The sequence below is a fragment of the Pyxicephalus adspersus genome, chromosome 5 (assembly GCF_032062135.1).
Source record: "Pyxicephalus adspersus chromosome 5, UCB_Pads_2.0, whole genome shotgun sequence".
Lineage (NCBI taxonomy): Eukaryota > Metazoa > Chordata > Amphibia > Anura > Pyxicephalidae > Pyxicephalus > Pyxicephalus adspersus.
In genome coordinates, this window is record NC_092862.1 from 98,114,049 (window position 1) to 98,139,826 (window position 25,778).

Consider the following 25,778-nt stretch of genomic DNA (forward strand, 5'->3'; position numbering starts at 1 on the left):
GTACCAGGGGCCTAAAAGATACTGCGATGGTGTGTTAGTGTTTTTCTTAAAGTGGAAATAAACTTAAAAACTCCAAAAAAATATAAGCAGATGGGCTGTTTATTGCAGGAAGGTAAATGCTTGGCCTCTTCTGCAAAAAAAACAACTTACCTGCACAAATATGTGTGCATTCACATATGTAGGAGATCTGTCATTCTGTCCTGGCTAATCAAGATGGATAAAGACCCAGAAAAGGACTGGCATAAGTCAGCACAAGTGAATGTGTGAGGTTACTTCTGCTTTAAAGCAGGCTATAGCCTAGTATGTAAGTTTTGTTCTAATATTCTAGCTCAACTTTAACAATTGTAAGCGGACCTTCCACTAAAATTGTAGGCCCACTTACACAGTCTGTGCCACATTGCCAAATTATCTGTTAGTGGGTGTTAAATGTACCTGAAAAGGAAAAAACATAGAACTATACTTACCATACATATATAATACTGTATACTTACCTTTCACTGCCCATGGTTCCCTACTATTATCATTGTCCTGTAGTATGCAGAGCAGCCAGAATCTCACAGGATGCTCCTGCAATGGACTAGAGGGTCTTATGAGATTTTGGTTGCCCTGTATTTACCTTTATATCCTTATAGTAGATAATGGAAGAGGTAGTAACAACAGTAAGATATGAGGGCATTGTCTGAGTTTTTTTGTTGTCCTCTATTTTGTCATCATGCTTTACGTATGCATGTTTACATCACTTGATGACTTGGGGGTGAGTGTAAATAAGCCTGGACAATGGAGTGAATTTAGCAAAAACACAGTACTCACCCTAACAATATCTTCATCTGCTTTCCTCTCCAGAAGGACAGAGCTCTCTTTGTCCAGGCATCATCCAGGTTCAGCGCCTGGTTCCTGGGCTAGGAGATTGCAGTCATGGAAATCCCAGTACCTGTACGGTTCTTGGCTCTGTTCATGGACGTGTCTGATACAGACTAGTTACTTGCTGCAGTAGGGCTATTTTCACATTGGTCATAAGTTTGTGGTGCGTATACCTTTTTCTTGTGCCAGGAACTGCTTCCTCTGGATAAATTGTACATGTAGCTTCTCCCAGGGGCAGCCCCATGGAGAATGAACTGGGGGTGACCGTGAGTGATATCAGTACTGCTCACTGCAACCAGCTGTCAAAAGAGCGGACTTTTGTAAGAACAAGCGCTGTGGGGCGAGTGACCAAGCGGCAAGCTGCCAGCCACTGGGAACTACCCAAGATCACTGAATCTCAAAGCGTGTCTAAGCATGCCCTAAGTAATATGATGATAAGTTAGAACATTGCAGTCTGATTAATGGGGGAGCATCATCTTCATCTACTTTTTCATAAAAGAAGTAACGGATTTATGCCTTGTTTATATTTCACTGATGCCACATCCCTTTATAGAGATGATGAGACATTATTTTTTTAATGACACTTTAAAGGCACCACTAGGTCTGGAATATTTAATGACAAAGCCAAGTTGGTAAATTAAAAAATTGTAACGTATTAATAAAATATCAGTGTACTCAACAACAATAAATTATGTTACCTCATACAAGTGCAAATAGTGATTATTATCACTGACATTTAATAATCTATTTCAACCTAATGTTTGTTTTTGACTGTATCCCGATTGCTAATTTATTCTAGGTCCTATAAATGTCTCTAGGGCATGTTCTGATGGCTGCTTAAAATCTATAAATGGACTATTCAAAATATCAGCCTGTTATACGGGCATTTGTTTGGTCCTAGTAATATGGCGATTATTTATATTAAAAAAAAAGTCAGTGATACCGGTGCCTTGCTGCTTCCTTCTCTGTTTCTGTTCTATGGTACTCCTCACAGTTAGATACTGCCGTCCTTAAAATGTCTTAACACCCCCCCCCCCCCCTTCCTTCCCCTAAAGATCTATACCACATTTCAGTTTACTCCTATATTTTCTCTCCATTATTCCTGGAAAAGCCAAAAAAAAAAACCCGCCGATTGAGATAACATTTTGAAATGTCAGTGGGAATAACTATTTGGATTTAAAACTTTGCACATTAACACCTTACGTATGAGGTATCATGATCTATCATTATTTACCAAGTAAAGCAGAACTAATCCCGGCTCTACTCACCCTTTCACTGTTTTGTTATAGGATGTTGCCATTTTCTTCACATCCATCTTGATTGGGCTGGATGGCATAACTCCTGTGTGTGGGTGCGGGGGAAGCTGGGATTGCCGGGTATCCTGGCTACCAAAGTTGCCCAGCTCAGCTTTTTTCAGTTTCACAGAGCGATCAGGCAGGTAAGAAGGGTTATTGCAGATGGGACATCACCTGTCCATTTCTGCAATAACCACATACCCAATCAAACATTTTTAAAAGTAGAACTTTAGTTGCTTTTAATTATTCTAGACCTTGTGATGCCTTTAAAGTCCCATAAAAAAGATTCTAATCAGATCATTTTAGCCTAGGCAAAGTCACTTGATTAAAGCTCCATTATTTTTTTTTTTTGTTTTAATAGGTACAGTTTAGGAAAAATTGTGCTGATGTTGTATCAGGAACTAATTTATTTAGAGTTGTAAAGGTAATAAAAGTTCCATTTCAACCCCTCTGAGGACAGGTGATTGGGTTTGTTGCCATACTATTTACTATAAGACCTATATCTGTGATTAGTAATAAAGTTGTTATCCAGTGGATATTTGATGGTCATTGTGGTTTTACTACTGTATTAAAATGCATTGATAATCCAGCTGTCTTTTTTCATAAGGAAACAAATGCCCGATATAGTCTCTATAGTAGTAAAGAGCATATTACAGGAGGTGACAACAGAATCTATATCTCCTCAAAAAGAAGTCTTGCCGATGCAAATAATATATTCAATTAATATACAACATAGGATATATAAATGTGGATAGGGAGAGAGATGTTTCTCTCTTTGTTATGATTTGATTGTTTGGAAAAATTCATGGAAAATGTTTCCTGGCCTCTTTCACTACTCATCTCTTTATTGCTTAGTACATGAAGCCTTCTAAAACCTCAGAGGATTTGTACGCCTGCAGATTCTCTCACAGCTGAAATATTTTCCCACCAATTCCACTGAAGTTATATCATATCCAGGGAGAAAATTAAATTCTTCAAAATACACAACTAGCATTATCTGACTCAACGTCACATTGTTGAGGCCAACATTTTGTCCATATCCCTTCGAACTCGGTTATACACTTAGATCATTTCATGGTGATCAGGACAGTCCAGGCATATTATAATAAATGTGAATGTTTGAAGACATTTAAAATATTTGCCTGTATATGTCTTTGCTAGGTCCAGACTTTGTATGTTTTAGGGAGCCACTCAGCCACTGCTGCAATCTCTCTGGATGGTTCTTTAGTTTTCTTGTGAGCGTGACCAAAAGGCGACCATCTCTTGCTGAGATGCAATATAGGCAATTTCTGTTACCTGAATTTTGTGCTGAACCAATGCCTTATGTACACTCTAATTTACTGACCCACAGTTTTAACTTTATTATTATTATTATTATTATTATTAATAAACAGGATTTATATAGCACCAACATACATGAAATAAGGACTTTGGTTGTAAAATGCTCATTTCATATGAGTGACTTGAAGTGTTAAAGTCAGGGATAACCAAGAATCTAGCATTTTTACAAGGAAGTCAGCAATTGCAGCCAGAAGTATGACAGAAGTATTCAGCTCTCCTATTAACACAAACTGAGATACTTTTACAGATACTTTTATTCTTTGCTTAACCTGAACGGTAATAATTTGTATTCATTATATCTGATTTGTGTTCACTAGTACTTTTGTGAACCTGTGCTTGGATAGATTTGTTTTCAGATGTTATTGTTAAGTTTTCATTGAGTGCAGTCCAACACATTTCTTTCAGCATATGCTGATCATTTGTTTTCCTGGTAGTAAGTCCTGAGCCATCAATCATACTTGTTGTGCTTCTTTACAGCAATTTTTTACATACCTATTATTATACAACCTATTACCCATCATCACTTTTTACTCATGTACGTATCACCTGTTAACTTCCTCACATGAATAAAATCATCTAAATCTAAGTCCCAACATTTTTTAAACAAAGGGCAATTTTCTGTCTTCTATGCTTTTTGGGGGCTTCAGTGGTAAGTAGGAGTAATGTCCCTTGTTCTGTGGTTAGTAGAAGTAATAAATGCCCCAGCATTGCTAGTAAGGGGGAATAATAAAATCACTTGGATTGTTGGTCAGAAGTAAAAAATGCCCCTGCGTTGGTGGTAAGAAGAAATAATAAATGCCATAAACAGTCAGTAGAAGTATTAATTGTCTTTATTGATAGTTGGAGTAACAGATGTCCCTTTGTTGATGGTTAGGTGGAATAATAAATGCCTTTTACATGGAAGTGAAAAAATGTCTGTGTCTGTGGAACAATTAATTCCCTTTTATCAAAGGTAAGTGATGATAATAAATCCCATTATCAGTAGCAACTCATGCCCCTGTGTCAATAGAAGTAATGTCTCATCATTCAGTGGCACACCTTTTTGTGACACTCTGCCCCTTGTAGATCTGTCATGGCCGGTACTATACAGACATGTGAAAGAAAATCATTCTGCCCATTGGTGCCAGTTACATTGCCGGTCCCTGGCTTACTTTACATTCTAATGCCAGGCATCCGCTTCCACTTTGCATAGCTTCTTGATGGTAAACAATGAGAAAACCCTGCACGGTGGCCCTTCTAATTTCCCAGCCTGACAACCAGTGGGTCATAACCAGCCTGTGGGTTGTAGTTTGGAAGCTTGTTTGGTCTAGATTCTATACTTTATATCATGAAATCTTTTAGAGTTATGCTGTTATGTTAAGAACATGCAAGAATGCGTATTTACAAAATGGTAGTGGGTACTAGAAATTGTCATCATGATGTGCCTGGAGTAACCTATTGTGGTCAGCACAAAATGTTTTGAAGATGCAAGTGCCTTTGAAGCAGCAGACTGATTTCTAGAGAATCTGAGAATATATCATAGCTGTTGTATCCGGTGGAGGGAGCCACATCGCTCATTGCAGGACTAGGCATCCTACACAACCAGCAGAAGATTCTTTGGCAGCAATAGAGGGAGCTGTTTTATTTTGCAGGCTCTTCTTTAAAGTTTTTATCCAGTCAAACTTTTGTTCCAAATTTAGATAAAATATAATTCCTGTCCTTAAACTGCAATCTTTCTTTCCTCACCTACTGTAATGGTGACAAAGTTTTCACTAAACAGGAGGTGAAGGAAATATGCAACAGGGATGGCAACAGAAATAAAAAGTTAAAAAAAATGAAATAAATGAAATCCTTTTTGATTTCTGACACAATAAAATAGCACATTATTGGGGCTTTTAGGTGCAATGTTTTACTTTTTTATTTCTGTCTGTTGGAGATGTGTTTGTAAGTGAAGGATGATCTACCCAAGAGTCGATGTCATTGGCCTTTTGTTTGCTATAAGCAGGTTTTGCTTTCCCATATTATTCCATTCTTGAAGCAGGTCAAACACAGGTCAGAATGTTTTTTGTATACTTAATGCATATGATTACTCTAATTTATCAACTAAATTATATAACGCAAAACTATGATCTAATCTTTCTTCAGCAATCCTGTATGATTCATATTTTATTTATCAACACATAATATTGCTCAGATCAATTTAGGCTGTGAGGATGATGGTTTTATATGTAGTCTGTCATTATACAGTACCCTTCCTACAGATGATGTCAGTGATTTAAGTGCGCACACTGTGCTGTAAGAACACAGGTATGAGAAAAGTCATACAAGCTGTACTGGAATAACTAGTCTACTATGGATGTTCTTGCTTGTATAAGAAGATTAGATGAGTTTATTAATCACACACAATATTAAAACATTGCTTCATTTGATACATCTGCAACTACCAGTAAGGTAAGGCAGTTCTGAAACTATCTTTATTATATACACAATGTATTACACTTACTTAATTGTGTCCTGTGATAGTTGTAAATACATTGGGCTCCCCAAGACTAGAGAGATATACTTTCCTTTGAGAACCAGGGTGATCCTGCAAACCTTGGAGAGCTTAGCTCTACCTTAAGCTGACCATACAGCGGTAAATGGGTGCATGACAAAGTAAATGATATATTCCTGTTAAAATTCCGGTGTGCACCTATTGACCAGCATATGTGGCATTGTGCTGGATGGCCTTCTCACTATTAACAATACCAGCCGAAATAGCACTGTTATAGAAAATTTAGAGAAGCGCTCCCATTAGCTGGTGGTTGTTAGGAAGCACTGACAGCTAAATGTTGAACTGAGAAATAGTTTGCATTCCCAGTCAATAATAAACCAATATATAAATTAGGAACGTCCTAATTTTGAGTAGATTGTCATTGGGGTTCTCAGTTTTTTTTACAATATATACAGTTATCTATTCAAATTCCTTTATCTTTGTGGGGAGATGTTTTTTTTTCTAAAGACCTGATTGTGTTACATGAATGAAATCAATGTGAATGGAACATACTAAAAAACATTTTTATTGTTACACATTTTTTCACTTTTTTACACATGTTTTATGTATGTGAACACTTTTATAAATACAATACACACTAGAGCCTGACAGCAGCAGACATAGGTTTGATTTACTGAGAAATGGGGATTCATTTTCACACCTAGTATTCAGCCTTTCAAGAAGCACCTTCCATAGGTATATGTGCTAACATATGGGAAATGTCCTGTAAATTTAGCCTATACCTCTCCAGTTTAGGAGTGACACCTTTGTTTTAAAATACCGCTGTTTCTTCCTCTTGCAGAAATACCATGATACATATGTGTACATTATTTTTATTCTTATGGCTTATGGCTAGTTTGAACCTGGCACAGCGGAATCACCTTGTAAACAACTGTGTTATATCTATTCTGGAATCTCTAGCATTATTTACATGCTTTGGATTACACCAGTAGTCATCCTGTATTTTCCATTGACATGAAAACAGTTTCATCGCTATGTATAGTCTAGCACAGTGTTTGCTGTCTCTTGCAGCCTCTTGACTGAAATGTAAGAAGCGTCTAGCACCTGTCACCAGCCAGTACAGCACTCAGATCCTGTCCTGTAGACTTTGAATCCTTTTCATATATCTTTTGTACTGGTGTCTGCAGACCGAATACTAAACCTTAGTAAAACCTCATGTACAGAAAGTTCCCAAAATTGCTAGCAATATCACTAATTACAGACTGTGGAGCCAAATATACTTCAGGCAAGCTAAACTACTTTTAAATTTAGATCTAAATAAAGATTTAGGAACATGTTTATTGTGGCTTATAAACCTAAATGTTGGCTGTATTCTGAAGTTTTTATAAATCTCCATTTACGTTGTTGGTTATGTCTTTGATGCTGTGTTTGTGTACATGTCCATCTAAATCTTATCCCCCCATCTCACATGCCAATGAGGCGACCATGTAACAATTTTTTGTGTGTCCGTGAAGTATATTCAGGTTGTTACATGTGTTTTGTATCAGCAGACTGGGTTTAACAGACATGTTTGCCTTTATGGGCCTGTTCGGACTATTGTTGTTATCATACCGTGGTGTTTCCTTCCCCTAGAACCTACTGTCACTGGATGCCTGGGAGCAGTATCAGGCTGTCACTCCTAGGTTTTTTTCACAGCAAATCCTTACTGTCTTCCAAATAAACATCAATGAATTGAACCATTCGATCCAGGGTGATAACACCTAAAAGCGATGGAAAACCCCTTAGTCTAAACAAGTCTTTAGTGTAGTTGGTATTTAAAGCTTCCCCCACCTCTCTTAGTGTAAGTCAAATACCTAACATCAGTATTGCTTTAAAGCTCATAATGGCACATCACCATGTTGTTCTGCAATTTGGATTCATGTGAAGTGTGACTTCTGATAGATCAGCCTTAACACACCAGACCTCCTGACATCACAAAACTACATATGAAAAGTCTTTTCTTGCAGATTTTCTGTTACTGTAACAGTTTTTGTTCACATTGAGTGGCAAGCAAAGGCACACCCAACCACCTTACCCTAGCAGCAAGTCCTTCCAGCTCCTGTTACCTTGCACAGTTTCTATGTACAAAGGTGATGCACATCCATTGTCTATTATCTAACAGCAGTTTGCTCTCTCAACTTCTCCCATATGCCTAAATGCAAAACACTTTGCCTTTGCAACAGTTTTTTAAAGTGTTTTTAGTCGTTCTAGAGGAGAAAAAAAATGTTGCTCACAAAAGTATTTGTAAAAGCTAAAAAACATAGAGTTAAGACTCCTGTTCACTTACCAGTCCTAATTCAGCCCATATAAACTGCATTAACTGTTCTCACTGTCTCACAACTGGTGTTTGGCTTGTTGACAAAAGCAATCACTGTTTATTCTTTCTAATTCAAGGAGACTTAAAGATAAATCCCTCCTTTGTGCAACAGTTCTGTTTATCCTTTGCTCCTGTTTTTATAAATTGTCCACTTAATAATGATCAGTTATACCTTCAAAATGCAAGGTGATCACTAAAAGTATAGTATTGGAAAATAAATCATATGTTCATGAGTTTACAGTACTACTACAGCCTCTCTGTGAAAGTCATTATCCTTGTTTACCCTATACCCCTGCTGGAAGGTTTTTAGTTTGTACCTACAAATAGAAATGATATGTGCAGCCAGGGTGATAACCTCTGAAGGATGTCATACTCTCTGCATGGGTTATCTATTGGAACAGACTCACACTTTGTACCGAAGGGGTGGCTTCAGATCATTAATCACTCATCTGTAACCTTTATACAGTCTTTACTACATACCTTCCTTGATTGTTTAATTCCAAGGCATATTCACTCATTGGACACTTGATTAGGTACACCTACATAATAGGACAATAGGCAAACCATCAGATGATGCGACCATGGTCAATGGGTTGATTAGAATTCAACCAAACTGTCATCGGTAACTGATTTTAATTTTAGCATTTTTCCCATCATTTTGACTGTGGATCACTATGTAAGCATATTCTACTTTTTAATTATTTTGTACTTTTTTAGAATGCATCCTAGCAAATTGTGACTTTTGTCAAGTCAGCATCTATTATTTTGATCTGTAGTCCCTTCCCTTGGCCAGTGACTTACACAGGAAGGGCTATATTGTCCTTAGTGTTTATGTTCAATAGCCTCTGTGCTGTTTAGGGGAAAAGATGATGGCATCCAATGAGGAATACAGGGGTTTCTGGGCCAGACCTGAGCAGGGCTTTTGTTCTCTGATTATTAACTACTACGTTATTTATAAACTCCGATTTCAGTGTTCGCATTTTTCATATTTGGATATTTGGCATTGACACAGAGCCCTAGCAATAGTAAAACCTGCTGGAAATGAAAGAGAAAGGCTTCCCACTGAATTTCCATGTAAAGGAAAGTAATATTTTGGGTGTTACTGCTTACTGATGTTTGATTTATTTGTCATTGTTTTATACAAGACAAGAATACCATGCAGTAATCCAATCTACATATTGGAAAAAAGCATATCCTAGAAGTCCCAGAGAATGCAGGCTTCTAGCTGAGTAGATGATCTTACACAGCAGCTTCAGCTTTTCTGCTTCATCAACACAAGCTATTCGTCAGGACTAGAGATGGCGCCCTTTAACCTCTTGGAGGATTCCAGGCCTGGCACAGGGCCCAGTAATGTCTGCAGACGTCACAGGGTTGGATTAGTGGCTCTATTTATGGAGACGCCCTCATCTACACCTTCAGCTATATAAACTCTTTGCAGACAAGCAGAATTTTCTTTTCTCTGATCAGCTGCTACAGCAAGTCCTGTGGTAAGGTTACTCTGCCCATGTAAACAAACAAGCTGCACACAGATCAGTAACAGGTTGTGCTGTACCAGTAAAGCTAACAGGCTAGGTATATTTTATAATACCAGCTAAACCAGTCCCAAAGAGACAAGAACATGTTTATGAAAGTTAAAAAACTGACTATGTTATTATTTGCACTGCTTTGTGCATGTCATTTCTGTATAACTATATTACATGTTGCAATGGAACTAAAGCAATGTATTTGCACATATTCTCTGCAATGTGTGTATGAAATCCTTTTCTTCTTTAATGTTTGTAACAGTTTAGTTACTGTTTAGTTCTTTATGATGCTTAGAAATGTAGAACTCGTATCATACAAACCTAACATTAGTGCATACTCTTTTTAATATTTGAGAAAATGTTGTTTGTTTTTTAAGTTGTTACTAAATTAATTTTTGTGCTTGCATTGATGCTTGGGTTAGGCATTTAAGCTATGGTTTGCTAGAAAAAAATGTATTATTTTTTATATTATTTGTTATATCTTGTAATGCACATAGTGGTTGCTAGGCAAATTAAGGTTCCAAAGTGTAAGGTCATGGCTTGGGTGATCACATTTGTGTTATCTCATTTTCCAGACGTCTTAATTTTTAAACATCTTTTTATCAGGTAAAGGAAAGCCCTGGTAAATCTTTAACAAGCAAACTAAACAGTATTGTGGAGATAAAGATGACATGGAGCTTACTATAAAAACTAAAGTTAAAACAAAAGACTTTCCACTTATAAAATTTTATATATATATATATATATATATATATATATTACAAAAATGTTTTGCTGTTATCATTACTTTTGCCTATGCAGTATTGTGTCGGGTGTTGGAATGTTGACACGGTAGCAATTTTTTTTTATCCTATCTGGAGTACTGCAGTTTAAAGAGCAAATCGGAATGACAATACTTTTCCAGGCAATGGTAATAGTCCTACAGATTCATTGCAGTTTATTTAGTGCACTGCAATAATATTTTTAGCTACCTCCCTGCCTTAATTGCTTATCTTGTTTTGGAACTTTCATATATCCTTTTGAAAATATGATACTAAAAACAAAACTCTCAGTGGACTATTGCCCCCTGAAGAGATATAGAGGACACTCTGAGGTGTGAACTGATTTTTCTGACTCAGCAAGTGTAATCATATGGCCCTCTGTGAAATGGCCTGCAGTATTGTCCTACTATTTTTTTTTTAAACATGGGGGGGTAGAAGTTGTAGGTGATTGGCAGCCCCCCACTCAAAAACAGCCGGGTGGTTACTGGAAAGTGCCTGGTGGTGCGCCCAGCTAAAAGGGGCTGGGGAGAAAACTGTCCTTCCATGAGGTGCTCCACCTTGTGTATAGCTATAATTTTATTATGTTTTTATCTCTTTGTTCAACTGCAGGATGATTTTGTATGGTTCAATTTGTATTTTTTGGGCTATCTGAAAGGGTGACGTACTGGCCAGCAATGTAAGAGTCATTTTGACAACAAGCTAATGTACTGTGAGCTGTGGATATAGTAATTGTAGCAGGGGTTGCTTAAGATCCAAAAATAAATTCAAGGCTTCCGCATGTTAAAACGGTTGCGAAAGGCTGCCATATACCGTTAACATGTTACTGATATTATTACCCAGTATTTATATAGCGCCGAATATTACACAGCACGGAAATAAGTCCTTAGTCATGTCACTAGCTATCCTTCAAAGGGGCTCACAATCTAATGTCCCTACCAAAAGTTATGTCCAATGTCCTACCAATGTCTTTTACCATAGTCTATAGTCAATTTTGGGGGAAGCCAATTAACCTAACTGCATGTTTTTGGAAAATTTGGAATTTTGGAGGAAACCCACGCAATCATGGGGAGAACCTGCAAACTCCAGGCAGATAGTGACCTGGCCAAGATTCAAACCTGGGACCTAGCGCTTAAGAGTGCTACCGTCTAAGCCACCGCGCTGCCCGTAAAAAAATCACCTTACTGTTCCTAAAAAAGGTACAGTAGCCTAAACTGAGATTACTGGCTAGGTTGGGTGGAATTGAATGAAGTTAAGCATTATGTTTAGAGGTAATACTGAGGTTAAAGCAGACCACCCAAATATAAAATCACTGGGTAAAAGGTGAATAAATACTATTTGAGGAGTGTGTAGAAAAGCTGATCTTGCATTTCCATGCATGGTCCAATTTATTCAAAACATGTAGGCATTTTCTATATTTCACCATGTCTGTTGCTGAATCCCCTAAAATTTCAGAAGTTAAAAAAGTGACCTTCCATTAGACACCCAGGGAAGGTTGAGTTTTTTGCTATATTTTCTGGGAAGGTTTTACCTGTGTCTAATAAATGTTCTTGTTTTTCTATTATCTACTATGCACTGGTGGTGATACTCATTAGTTTCCCAATAAATCCACCATAAGAACAAAAACAACATAATAAGAATATAATACTTTAATGCGCTGATTATATGGAATGAATACGTATGAGTTGTCCAGTTTGACAATATTGGCTCAATGTGCTTTAAAGAACAATAGTTTCTGTTCAAAGGAGTACCTGTCATTTATACAACATACTGTATGTCGGATAAGTTACTTCTATCCAGATATATCATAATTAGTAGCTGCAGTGTACCAAGTTGAGATGGTTGGGGCATAATTAAAATATTTCTCTGGGTTGAAATAGCAATGAGTGAAGATGCATTGCTGAAGTCAAACATATTTATACCGTGTTCTCCCCAGCCCCTTTTAGCTGGGCTGTTTTTGCGTGGTTACTGAAGAGTTGGGTCACAATAAAGGGGCTGCCACCTGCCTACAATTTTTATTCCCACCCATCTTAAAAAAATTTCTGGGTTGAACACTGTTGTAGCACTAGTTTTATTCTATAAAACAATGTTAATGACCTTTTAACAGACTTACATACATAAATTGGAGGAGCTCCATTCAAGCACCGGCAAATACGGGGAACAAACACCTTACATTGTCTTTGTACTTTTACCTTTATTCTTAGTATTACAATCAGGGATTTGTAGAGCTGAATTTGCTGGAGTACAGCCCAGTATTTCATAATATGTTACAGAAGGTCTTTCAAGGACACCAGTTTGTTAGGGGAATGAAGGCACATTTCACTGCTTGCTTAGCTCTCAGTGCTTCCCATAATTATTGGAGCATGTGAAAGATGATTACTTACTTCTATACTGACATGACATTGAATTCTGTTTTTACAAAATAGGAAATGAAAAAGAAACTTCCAACTTTGTTATTGGAACAAATTCCAAAGGATGTGGAGGAGAGCTGGAATGTAGATTACAGAAATGAATAGTTGAATTGTTATGACTTGTAACAAAAACCAGCTAAATGATGGCAACATTGACAAATCCTCTGATTCATGCTATCGACACTTTATGGTTGATACTTCCTCACCATCCCCCCTTCCTTACCTTCTTTTGGCATATCTTCTTCTAAGGCACCAAGCACAGTTTAGTGGTAGGGTAGGCAAAGTGTCCTGTTTCCCCATACATGGTGGTAATTCACTTTAAAACCATTGGTTTTAGCAGCCGGTGCTGTGGTTAATTTAAAGAATTGGAAATTGGCATAAGGATGGTTAGAAGCCCAGATAAATGTAACCTGCTATGTAATAGCTAGGTCCTTTTATGAGATGACTATGAAGTCTTCTTATATCAGCCGTACCAAGAAAACGGAAAATCCGACTTACTACGATTAACCAAAGAACAATTTAAAATATATTTTCTAAATAAGGAAGAGGTTCATTCAAAATGGAATAAACCTGCACAGTTAGCTAAGCTTTTTAATATATCCATATATAGATTAGATTTAGGAAACTAGGTTCTTTGAAAAGCTTTGCACCATTGGGATCTTCAATAAATGTCAATAGTATGAAGGGGATGATGTGTCTCCTGATTTGACCCCAGGCTCTGCAAATACTTTTGGGTGAAAGGTATGATAGCTGTCGTAACAAAGATAAGAGAATTCTAGGTAATGATTGCTTTGTAATTTAATCAAAATTTTCCAAAAAAGAGAATGTAATTTTATCAAAGCATTGACGTCTTTGATGTCATCCAGGTACCAGGTGATAGTTTTGGCAGCCTGGTAGGGTTTGCAATCTATTGGGATCTGTAATCATAAAAAGGTTAAGAACCCCTGTGTCACAGTATATTTCGCAGTTTGCATTATCTTTTATCTTTTTGTGTGCCCATCTTCCTAGTAAGGGTTAGGAAGGAAAAAAAAATGCCTCAATGTATTACAAAAGCTTTTAGTGTATTGTCTTAAATTCAGCTTAAGCAGCAGAATCTTAGAGAAACAGGAACACCATCTGATTTGTCTTGCTCATTCTTTTAGTGCTAACTTTCTAACATTTACATAAAAATACCCAGCATGCCAAGTTTAAGCACGCTGGCCAACAGGTACACATTAGTGGCAGCACAGATTGCCACATCTATTATAGCAGCATGCCTTCCTATTATTTGTCGTATGACCTTTTAGCATAGTAAGCTTCCTAGAGCACAGCTTGTTCCGCGCTAGAACACCAAGGCATGGCAGGGTTTATTTATACCAATAACTTTCATTGTCTGTGTACCTAATTTTGTGTATTCTCTACTAACAACCAGTTTATTGTTGGGTGGTAGAAGTTCATTAGTGCCATAGTAATATGTCCCTGCCTTATTTGTAATTTGTATTCAATTTTTTTTATACCAATATATATTACGGTACATCCTTCACTGCAGTGATTTTCAACCACTGTGCCATGAGAGATCTTCAGGTGTACCGTGGGAAATTATCCAATTACCATTGTCGAGTGTCAGTGCTGTAGAGACTGGCAGAGTAATGTGCTACTCTTCTATGTCAGTAGGTGACAGTAGGTAGCTTAATTGCCTTGTGTCACATACATTTTGTAAAATTTTTGATTTGTGGTGTGTCGCAGGATTTTTGTAATGTAAAAAATGTGTCCTGGCTCAAAAAAGGATTCTACTGTCATTTTGTTTTGTCTTGCAGGTTTGAACAGAGGACAGCACTCAGTCTGTTTCTTAAACATTTTTTTTTTTTTTTACAGATGCCAGAATTTCAGAAGAAAACGGTCCATATAAAGGACCCAGCCCGAGTAGAGGAAATAATATGTGGATTAATAAAAGGAGGTGCTGCTAGGCTTCAGGTATGCATTGTTACAGCTATATCTTGGTAATTTTTAGTATGTTGTAATTAAATTTATAATAGTTTTTTGAAAGGTGAGTGTGGCAACACTGGCTTACCCTAGGTAAAGCAATTGTATATGTTTGGCTACATTGTTATTATTTTAGCAGAACTGTACTGGTTGGTAGGTGGTGAGCTTCTGCCATAATCACTAAGTATGGGCATACTTGTTGTTTATGGCACAGACTTGCCTGTTTGCAGGAGCCCTGCAGGAACCTGTCACTGTTGTGTTCCAAGAAGTCACTAAACTTGCCACTTCGGTGGACTTCCAGGTCCATGAAAATTACCCTTAGCTATGGATGGTCATTAATGATGTCATTCCTGTGTATGTCCCTGACAGCTGTTTCTATGCGGGGGTGCTACAAATGGAGCTAAGTTTACATTGCATGGTACATACATTGTGCAGCGATTAAACATAAAGCCTCCAGATGCCAGGACTGGCATGTCTATTCAGTTCTCTCTACCTCCTGGTAACTTAATGAAAGCAAATTTAAATTCCCTGGTATGCGGTGCATAGTGTGGTTTATTGAGAAGACTCATTGCTACAACCTTTTATTCTTTATGTTTCATAAGTTTGAAAGATCTGCTATGAACAGCAAGGTGCTTTCTTGTCAACAGAAACAATCTGTTATTACTCATTATACACTCATAATTAGTTTGTGTCTGAGATAGCGTTTTTACAGTTTTTCAAATTACAAATTAACTTGTAAATGTTCCCTTTGGTAGTGAAAATATCCATCTTCCTAGCTGGATCTGGATTAAACAAACCTATACGACACATTCTTTAGATTCTTTAGCTCTTTTTCTTAAATTTGTAAACTTCTGTATTCAGCATGGTATTCCAGTTTACTGCCATCCTCTTATCTTGCTTTGGTTGGTGTAATTAGCTGTCCTCTATAGTCCCTGATCACAGGTGTTCCTTGGACATTTGCATAATGGTTTGTGAAGCAACAAGCCTATACTTCCCGAAACAGATCAATAAAACTATATGTAAAATACATTTATTTTTAATACAATATCGCTTTGGAATCAAGGGCACTGGACTGTCACAAGTTCAAAGGTTCTTGTGTTAGCTCATTTAGTTGATAATGTATGTTATCAGGTACTTTTAACTTCACTCTGTTGCCAGTATAAGGCTTATTTACACATGTGAGCAGATTCTTGCTCGATGTCCTGGTCATGAATCTGATGTGTACAGCAGTTGTACAGATCTATGAATGACCAATGGAGAATGACCACTGTACAAGTCAATAGAGAAGAGCACAGCGTGGTGCCTCTCGCTCGTTTTCCCTCTTCCACTCCCTAAAGAACAGAACATCGCTGTGTGTACAGTTCTCATTCCTTCATCTCACTGTTTTGTCGCTGGAAACGTCCAAGAAAGATTGTTTCCAGAAAAAAATGTAACGTGTACACAGCCTAACTAACTCTTTAAATTTAATTATATACTGTACAATACACATTTTAACAAAATCTTCTTTTTAAAAAAAAGTTCCTAATAATCTACTGTAAGTTAAGTTGTAAACTGTTAATAAGCAAAAAGAGGAAATGCAGGGAGGGGATCCATGAAAAATAGTCATGTTCATTAAGAAAAAGGTAAGATGTTCTTGTACATATAATTATATATGTCTAGATGACCAACATTATCATAAGCTGTAAACCAAATGTTTTTTTCCACTATTTGCTTATCAGTACAGTACTTGTGAAAAAACACAAAACCACTGATTTTATGACAGTTATGCCAGAGACTTCTATCAGAGAAATAAGAAGCAATAATAAAACAAATAAGATGTTTCTTTCATTTTTTTTTCAGATCATAACAGATTTTGATATGACCTTAAGCCGGTTTTCCCACAATGGAAAGAGATGTCCTACTTGTCATAGTAAGTACTCTATACTTCACCTCCCCTTTGCGCTAAATATACAATACAGTATGGGATTTAAACATTTTAGCAACACAATATCATAAACATTACATTGTGAACCTTTTTTACTTTTTGAAATTTGTATGCGAGTACATCAATGAAAGAAGAGCAAGTAAACAGGCAAATACTGAGCTTGGCTGTGCTTAGGAGAGTACTCCGGACACCTATTGCCACAAAAAATACTGAATTGTGCTAACTCCTGAGGCCTTTTTCAATATGGAATTGTCTAATCACTCCTGTTTCTACCACATGTTGGGTGTTAAGTAAAGCTAGTTCACTGCTTGGTAACACAGCGTAGACCCCTCTGTGTATACAAAACATCATTTTCATCCCCCAGTTTACATTTATTAGGAGAACTTATATCTCTCTCAATAATATAGTATAAACTTAAGAGAGTATGATGATCTTTAATCGGATAACTTATAATGACAGATTTCTCCAGAATTTTTTGTAGTCACTTAAAAATTGGACATGACAATTTGTATTTTAACAAGAGAGACTGTCTGAAGGCAAATGGCTTTTGTTGAGTAATGCCAGTGTCAGTGTCATGCAAACTTAAGATTCCATATCAATAGAAGAGACCATAGTCTTTGTCAGTTTTACAAATTGTCCAACTTAAAATATTTAAAAAAAAAACGCGGCTTAAAATCAAGTTCATCAATTAGGGATTTGCAGACTTAAGATGCGTACACACTTCCAATTTTTGTCGTTGGAAAGGATCTTTCACGATCCTTTCCAACGACAAGGGAGTGCACGATGCAAGAACGGTGCTGTACATACAGCACCGTTCATGCTCTATGGAGAGGGGAGGGGGAGAGCGACGGAGCGGCACCCTGCTGCGCGCTCTCCCCTTCCCTTTCATTAGGATCGGCTGTCGGCAGGTCGGTCGTCCGGACGATGGACGACACCGACTGTACACACGGCAGATTTTCGCCCGATAATTGGCCGATGCCGATTATCGGGCGATAAAAATCTGACGTGTGTACGTAGCTTTAGATTTGTAAACCCTTTAAAATCCACAGGCATGCAAAATTGTGTGCAAGGCAACACTACTTTGTAAGATAACCAATTATACAAAGAATGGGTACTTGAATTACTGGTCTAGCCTGTTTTACTAACCTGTCTTGGAATATTTCAACAATGATGTTACTTATGATAATTGTATTGATAGAAAAATGTGTGACTGGTAACGCTATACTGCCTTGTCGTTTGTTCACATTCGCACATGCCAGTTGTAGCCAATAGTAAATCTGGTCCAGGGAAAAGATTTGCGATCAGTTTTTTATTTTATTTGTTGTATATTTGTAGTGTCCCTGGTGGAGTAATTATTTACACCTCTATCTCTGTGATTGAAAAGGAAGAGAGTGAAAATCTCAGTGACTACAGAAACAGCATTACAAACCTGACAAAGGTTTTTAAAACTCGTCCCTTTATTTTCCAAAGCCCCCAAAAAATATTTGGGTTGGAATTACAATGACAAACTTGTGAAGGAGTAGCTTGCAGTGCATATATACTATAACTTATTATATTATTATTATATTATTATATATTATTTTATATTATTATATATTATATTATTATATTATTATTATAAATATTAAATTACAACTAAAGGCTCCTGTATATCAGTAACACAAACTCCATTTACTATGTGATTGATAAGTCTTATAAGGTAAATGTAAACTTTTCTTTTACATTTCCTGTTTGAGACAAATCATCCTTTGCCATGTCTCATACACTGCAGGTTCATCTATTATTAGTGATACTTTGCAGGTGGGCTAAGAGAAAACTGGATGTGCAGATGCATTTATAATGTGCTGCAACACATTTTTTTATGAAACCATAATTCTATGGTATGAAACAGCAGCTTTATGGTTTTAAATTCCAACTATTTTTAAAAAAATATTTTTATTTTATTTATTTATATAAAAATGTATATTAATATTTTTAGCTTTATTGAGTTTGTCTAAGTCCCCAAAGAATTGGATAGTTAAAAAATCTAATCAGCTTTTGTTTCAGGTAATAATGCAATAACTAAAATATTTTTCAATCCGTAGATGTTATCGATAACTGCAAATACGTATCTGATGAATGCCGGAAAAAGGTTTGTACACATTACAAGCTTGAGACTCTATGTCACATATTACTAACGTGCAAAGTAGTAACCAACAGAAGTACTCACCCCAATTCTCTATCATTTCCCAATGTACATATATCTGATGTGTTGGTATGAGCTGTTTGACTCTGTTTTACACTGATACATAATAATCACAATATAGTGAGAGAGCCAAAGACAATCACTCAGTTGATGATCTCATTCCGATGTGTTGTGCATATATTGCTTTTGTTTTTTTATGTCTTCTCCTTTGGGATATTTCCAAACCAAAGTATTCATGGTGTTTGGATGTTACATTACTATATAAATTGGACAGGGATATTGAGCAGTTTAGTACTACTACTTCCACCTGATTTCATTTAAAAACCAGGGCAGCAGTTGGACCAGCTGAGCAGATGACAAGTTGCTAACCGCCTTGTGCAATCCTGAAATGTCTGTTCCCATCACCCATCTGTACTTATTCCTCCAGAATTGTAACCGCTCAAGGTTTAATGATGGTGTTTTGTAGTATGATGGCCTGCTCTGCAGTTTTTATAGGTATTATATCACTTACAACTTTCACACTTTCTTCCATCCTAAGTGGGGAAATATGAAACATTCTACTTTTATTTTAGACAATGGAGTTCTAAGCATCAATGATAAAGTGATTAAAAATGTAGTTTTAATTAAGTTTGTCCTTTATATATTACAAACATTTCATTTTATTGTTGTTATTATCATTGATTAAACATTTGTTTTCCCATTATTTTTTTTCCAGCTTTATGAACTAAAAGACAAGTACTATGCAATAGAAATTGACCCAAACCTTACAATAAAAGAAAAATATCCATACATGATTGAATGGTAAGTCTTCTACTACATTCTGTACATAGGGCAAATTAGGTGTAGTTCACTGAGAAGCCTCATATGTCACATTATCAATCTGACTTTATTATTTGTGTTAGGACCTATTTACATATCTACATTGCTGTAACATGTGCACCCCTAAGCACCTATTTTGCATGGCCCAGCACTTGGACCACTGTAGTGTGAATGAGTCCTTAGAGATTTGGCAAATAGTAAATGTGAGCATTAAAGCACAAATACAAGATATATAAATGCAAAATAAAATATAATAAACAGTTGAGATATTTGCTTTTAGATTATAATTTATCCAGAATTTATCAGCTACTAATAGGTGACTATTGATAAATTTAGTGGACCTTTCCAATTAAATGCATTACTAAATGACTGGAACAGCAGATTCTTTATACCTTATCTTATCTAAGCCTTTTTATGACCCCTAGAAAGAATTGCTCAATGTGTCCCTAAATCCCCTATACTAAGCTGTAAAATAATTATCACCAGTCTTATTAGTTACATGTCTGAATTTAAAAGTCGTCAATAGCTTAGTTTTACTGAACAGCTGATAGTTACTGGTTTTAAAATGCTTGTTCATAAAAGAAAGGTCAAATCTCAATTGCTGCTGTTTTTGTGCAAATAAAATATAAAAATGAGGCACAGCTCTATATCAGCAGTGTTCTCCCTAGTCCCTTGGAGCCGGCCGCACCACAAGGCACTTTTCAGGAACCCACCCAGCTTTTTTTCGGTGGGTACTGATGAGTTGGGTCACAATACAGGGGCCACCACCCAGCTTAACACAATTTCTGGGTTTAACACTGTATCATTTAAAACTGGGTTTAACACTGTATCATTCCCATGTCAGCTGACACATTAAGCCATTTGTTCCTCCTTGATTTTAATTTCAGTAATACTGAAAAGAACGCTGGGTCATTTTTTTAAATTATTATTATTCCGAGATTAGGTCCAAAACCCTAAGAATGGTTGCCATGATATTTGGCTTCACACATTTTACTAAATGAATGCGGCTGATACCTCTGCTTTTTTAAACCTTAGAAATAGATCTGAATATTTGCACTTTGCTGGCTTGCAGAGGTTTAATGCTGAGGAATTATTATTCTTTGATGTCAACATATAATGATTACCCTCTCTTTGTAAATGTCCTTTACTAATTGTAGATAAATTGAGCATTTTCTTATTTTTTTTTTAACTGGTTTATCTTGTTTTACAGGTATACAAAGTCACACACATTATTAATTGAACAGGCTTTTCAGAAGGACAAGCTGCCAGAAGTCGTAAGGGATTCTGATATTATGCTCAAGTAAGAACCACCTTTTTTGTATTGTATGTATTGTATCTATAGGGTTTCATTTCAAATTTATTTATTCATTTTTCAATATCAACAGTAACAAGACTGGCTGGTATTGGAAGAACGGCACAAGGCATCACAATGCATGACATAGCTGCAAATCATCAATGTGAAATTATTGTTACATTGGAGAAAATGCCATAAGACTCTTCAGTCTGTTGGCATATCTTTGACATGGTCTTGTAGTTCTGATAATTGGATGGACAGAATATCGTACGTGTGTGCGTGTGTGTGTGTAATGTTTGGGGTTGACAATTATTGTTTGAGTGACAATTATTGAGCATATGTCAGACTAGACAAGTATATGGGGTAAAGTTTGTTCTTGCATCAGCATGAGTTCCCTTATCCATTCTCCACCTTAGTCCCACAGTTTAAAAAAACATCTGTATAATAATTGCCCCTAAGGCTTTAGATAAGGCTTTAGATTGCAAGGGAAAGGAGGCCCCCCTGTTCAGTTGGCTGCTCTTAAGCTACGTACACACGGCAGATTTTTATCGCCCGATAATCGGCATCGGCCAATTATCGGGCGAAAATCTTCCGTGTGTACAGTCGGTGTCGTCCATCGTCCGGACGACCGACCTGCCGGATCCACGGACGATGGACGACAGCCGATCGTAATGAAAGGGAAGGGGAGAGCGCGCAGCAGGGTGCCGCTCCGTCGCTCTCCCCCCTCCCCTCTCCATAGAGCATGAACGGTGCTGTATGTACAGCACCGTTCATGCATCTTGCAGCCCCTTGTCGTTGGAAAGGATCGTGAAAGATCCTTTCCAACGACAAAAATTGCAAGTGTGTACGCAGCTTTAGGCTAGGTACACACCTATAATATATAGACGAGCAATAGTTTTTGTCCAATATTGGCTCAGGGCCGATATCGGACGAGAATCCTCTGTATGTACAGCGCTCTTAGTCCATCGTTCAACTACCGTCCTGGCTGATCCATGGACAATGAATGATCATAATGAAAGTGAAGGGGGGAGAGCGCAGCGGAGTACAGCTCTGTCCTTCTCCCCCCTCCCCTCCCCTCTCCATAGAGCAGAATGGCTCTGTATGTACAGCACTCGTTCATGCATTGTGCAGTCGGTAATCCTTGGAAAGGATCATGCAAGATCCTTTCCAATGACAATTATTGCACGTGTGTACATAGCCATAGTAAGGGACTGAGGTCAACCACCAGATAAAATTTTGACTTTCATGTTTAAAACAATAAGGTGCAATGAGGTCACATATATTTAATGACAACCTATGTATAGTCATTTTGTAAAGCCTTGTTTACACAATGAATAACTTTTTATTTTCTTTAATTTTGCAGGGAGGGTTATGAAACATTCTTTGATAAGCTACATGAGCACAACATACCAGTGTTCATCTTTTCAGCAGGACTTGGGGACGTATTAGAAGAGGCTATTCGTCAAGCTAGTGTCTACTACCCAAACATTAAAGTAGTTTCCAACTTTATGGACTTTGATGAAAATGTACGTTCAGCTTTCTCTTTCAGTGCAGTCACCAACCTTTACTGTACAATAAAATGTTATCGCCGGGGGTGGGGACTTTGTGAAAAAACGGTTGTCAGCACACTAGTTGAGGATGGCATAGCAGTCTGATGACAGGTGGTAGAGCTGCTGAGCATGGCAGAGCAGTTTAAGCCTTACATACACCATTCTGCCGATCTCATCAGCTCTGCAACCTGTCATCACACTGTCACTACCTACAGAGCAGTGTAAGGAGGGCCGCCAGAACTCCTGCTAGCTGTGCCCCTGCTTCCTTTCATCTGTGTCCCCCAACTCACAGGCAACACATTGTCAGTGGTCCACAGACCAGGGGTTGGGGACCTCTGCTCTATGTAATGTTTAAAATCATTTTTCTAAATGTCTGAAAAGACCTAAACTTCCTTCTCTGCAACAGTGTTTCTTGTTAATGTTAAATGTCAATGGTAAAATGTGTGTAAACATTCCATTTTAGTTAATAATGCCCCATAAACTCAGAAAGGAACTTTGTATGTAAAAAAAAATCTCTATGTAGTTCTTAATTAAATGAATTAGATGACAGGAAATATCATCAGGATTGAACAAGTCTAAAAGGTTTAAACAGGACCGCAGTACATATTGGATTTCTTGTAGTCGAAAGGAAAAGCAATGAACGGAAAAGAATAAAAGGAGTGATCCAGCGGCAGACAAATTTAATCTAATATCCTAAACATTCAGTAAATATATTCAGCTTAATAGTGAATAACTTAGATAGACATTGCAGTTTTAGAAAATCTGCCCCTGATATATAGTGTTCTGTACATCTTTATTAAATTAGGCTATTTGGCTGGCTAAAAGAACTGATGTAAACCTAGAGGAGCACTGGTCTGCCAGAAAGTGTACTTAGGTTTTTATGCAGTTTTCTATATCAAATCAATAATACTTTTATAATTAGTAGACATCAGGATTTACTGCTTTTAATTATTAGTTTAATATATATATATATATATATTTTTTTTTTTCTTTTACATAAATCTAACCTGCCCTATTGAGTTGTATCTAGAGCAGGAATCACAGTGTACATATGACGTAATAAGTAAACATGGTTCCCCTTATCTATATGTCTATATGTATTATTACAAACTGTACAACAAAATAGTATTTATACTCATTGATGAGAATAAATATTTAAATCTTTACTTAGATTGCAAAAGTACTATATTTTCCCTTAACTGCCCAAGCTTGCATTTAGAGCTAGATAAGCAGAATTGTCAAGGTAACTGTAAAGAACATAGTAAGACAGCAAAAAAAGAAAAAACAATCCAGCAGACTTAGCCTGGTCTGGCTTCTATCCACATAAATAATGATCACCACCTTATTCATCTCATGTCTGGGGGTCAGTTTAGTAGGCAGATTAGATAGATATTCTGCTGTTGGCTCTAGGTGCCTCAAAGTCAAACTTTCGTACGAGAAACTATGATGTCTGCTGTCAAACTAATTGGGAGCTTTTAAGAGGTGTAAAGCTACGTACACACGTACAACGGTTCCCGCCCGGCTCAGGGCCAATATCGGGCAAGAATCTAGCATGTGTACTGTGCCAGTCCTCCATCCTCTGAACAACCGTCCTGGCGGATCCACGGACGATGTACAACTAACGATCCTAATACAAGGTAAGGGGGGAGAGCGCGCAGCAGGGTGCCGCTTCGTCGTTTTTCCCCCTCCCCTCTGCATAGAGCAGAACAGTGCTGTATGTACAGCACTCGTTCGTGCATCGTGCAGTGCTAGTCGTTGGAAAGGATCGTGAAAGATCCTTTCCAACGACTATTATTGCAAGTGTGTATGCGGCTTAAGGGTAAAAGCGGTTATTGACTGCTTTTTTTCTGGCCTGGGGTTAAAAGGTGAATTGCTGATATATCTGAAAGTAAGGTTAACTATTAAATACACATTGTCTTTTCTATTTGCAGGGAGTAATAAAGGGATTCAAGGGAGAATTAATACATGTTTACAACAAACATGACGGTGCCTTGAAGAGAACAGAGTACTTTGATCAGCTGAAAGATACCAGCAACATCATTCTACTAGGAGATTCATTAGGAGATTTAACTATGGCTGATGGTGTACCAAATGTGGAAAATATCCTCAAAATTGGATATCTCAATGATAAGGTAAGAAATTTGCATCTGCATTGACTTCTGGGTAATGTGTGAGTAACAGTAAAGCTACGTACACACGGCAGATTTTTATCGCCCGATAATCGGCATCGGCCAATTATCGGGCGAAAATCTTCCGTACAGTCGGTGTCGTCCATCGTCCGGACGACCGACCTGCCGGATCCACGGACGATGGACGACAGCCGATCGTAATGAAAGGGAAGGGGAGAGCGCGCAGCAGGGTGCCGCTTTCCAACGACAAAAATTGCAAGTGTGTACGCAGCTTTAGAAGGGTGTAAAATTCATGGTATATTGTATACTGATTAGGGAACTGACAATGGGGAAGTTTATCACACACCTGCTGCCCAATTATACCCTAAAACAAGGCAAATTCTACTTTGTGTGTTATATGGTTTGTAACAATTAGTTTTGATAAGTGAATACAAAGAAGGGTAGCAAATAGAGTGGAAAAGAAGCACAGTGGTTGACAGATGATCTGTTTATTGGGTTGAATGTACTCATACTGTGCACTACACAGCATTCAGCCAGTTGGAGGGTCATCCAGATGTGGCTTTGTAACATCCAAAGTAGAAAGAACAACAGATGCCCCAGGCTACATTTCCCAGCATTTCTGCATTACAATAGAAATTTAGGTTTCTACAAGAGGAGGCAGGCATAGTAGTTCATAGGAATTAGGTAGTGAGCAATTATAAGACTTCAGTCTGTTAACAAAAAACTAAAGGCATGAAAGGCCAGGCATGTGTGGACCAATGCACAGCTACAGCCAATCTGTTGCATGGGTTTTTTGTAATTTGTAAAGTTTAGTTCCAACATTACAAGACAACATTACAATATTGAACATGATTGCTTTTAGAATTTGCCTTCTTTGATTGTGGGATTAGCTGGGCT

The 25,778-nt window shown here is 37.4% G+C and overlaps 1 protein-coding gene across 3 annotated transcripts in view; it reads left to right on the forward strand.

Annotated features, from left to right (window-relative positions):
- NT5C3A (5'-nucleotidase, cytosolic IIIA) overlaps window positions 1–25,778 on the forward strand; it is a 30,953-nt gene that overhangs the window by 1,930 nt on the left and 3,245 nt on the right. The window contains exons 2-9 of one of the 3 annotated variants that reach the window (XM_072412240.1): window positions 4,372–4,449; window positions 14,873–14,971; window positions 16,820–16,889; window positions 18,989–19,035; window positions 19,805–19,890; window positions 21,119–21,208; window positions 22,566–22,728; window positions 24,684–24,884. In XM_072412240.1, the coding sequence (XP_072268341.1) occupies window positions 14,873–14,971; window positions 16,820–16,889; window positions 18,989–19,035; window positions 19,805–19,890; window positions 21,119–21,208; window positions 22,566–22,728; window positions 24,684–24,884 (756 nt within the window). In that variant the 5' untranslated portion in view covers window positions 4,372–4,449. Of the gene's footprint in view, window positions 1–4,371; window positions 4,450–9,678; window positions 9,814–14,872; window positions 14,972–16,819; window positions 16,890–18,988; window positions 19,036–19,804; window positions 19,891–21,118; window positions 21,209–22,565; window positions 22,729–24,683; window positions 24,885–25,778 lie in introns of those variants that run through there. The other 2 variants (XM_072412239.1, XM_072412238.1) reach the window with 2 other exon arrangements.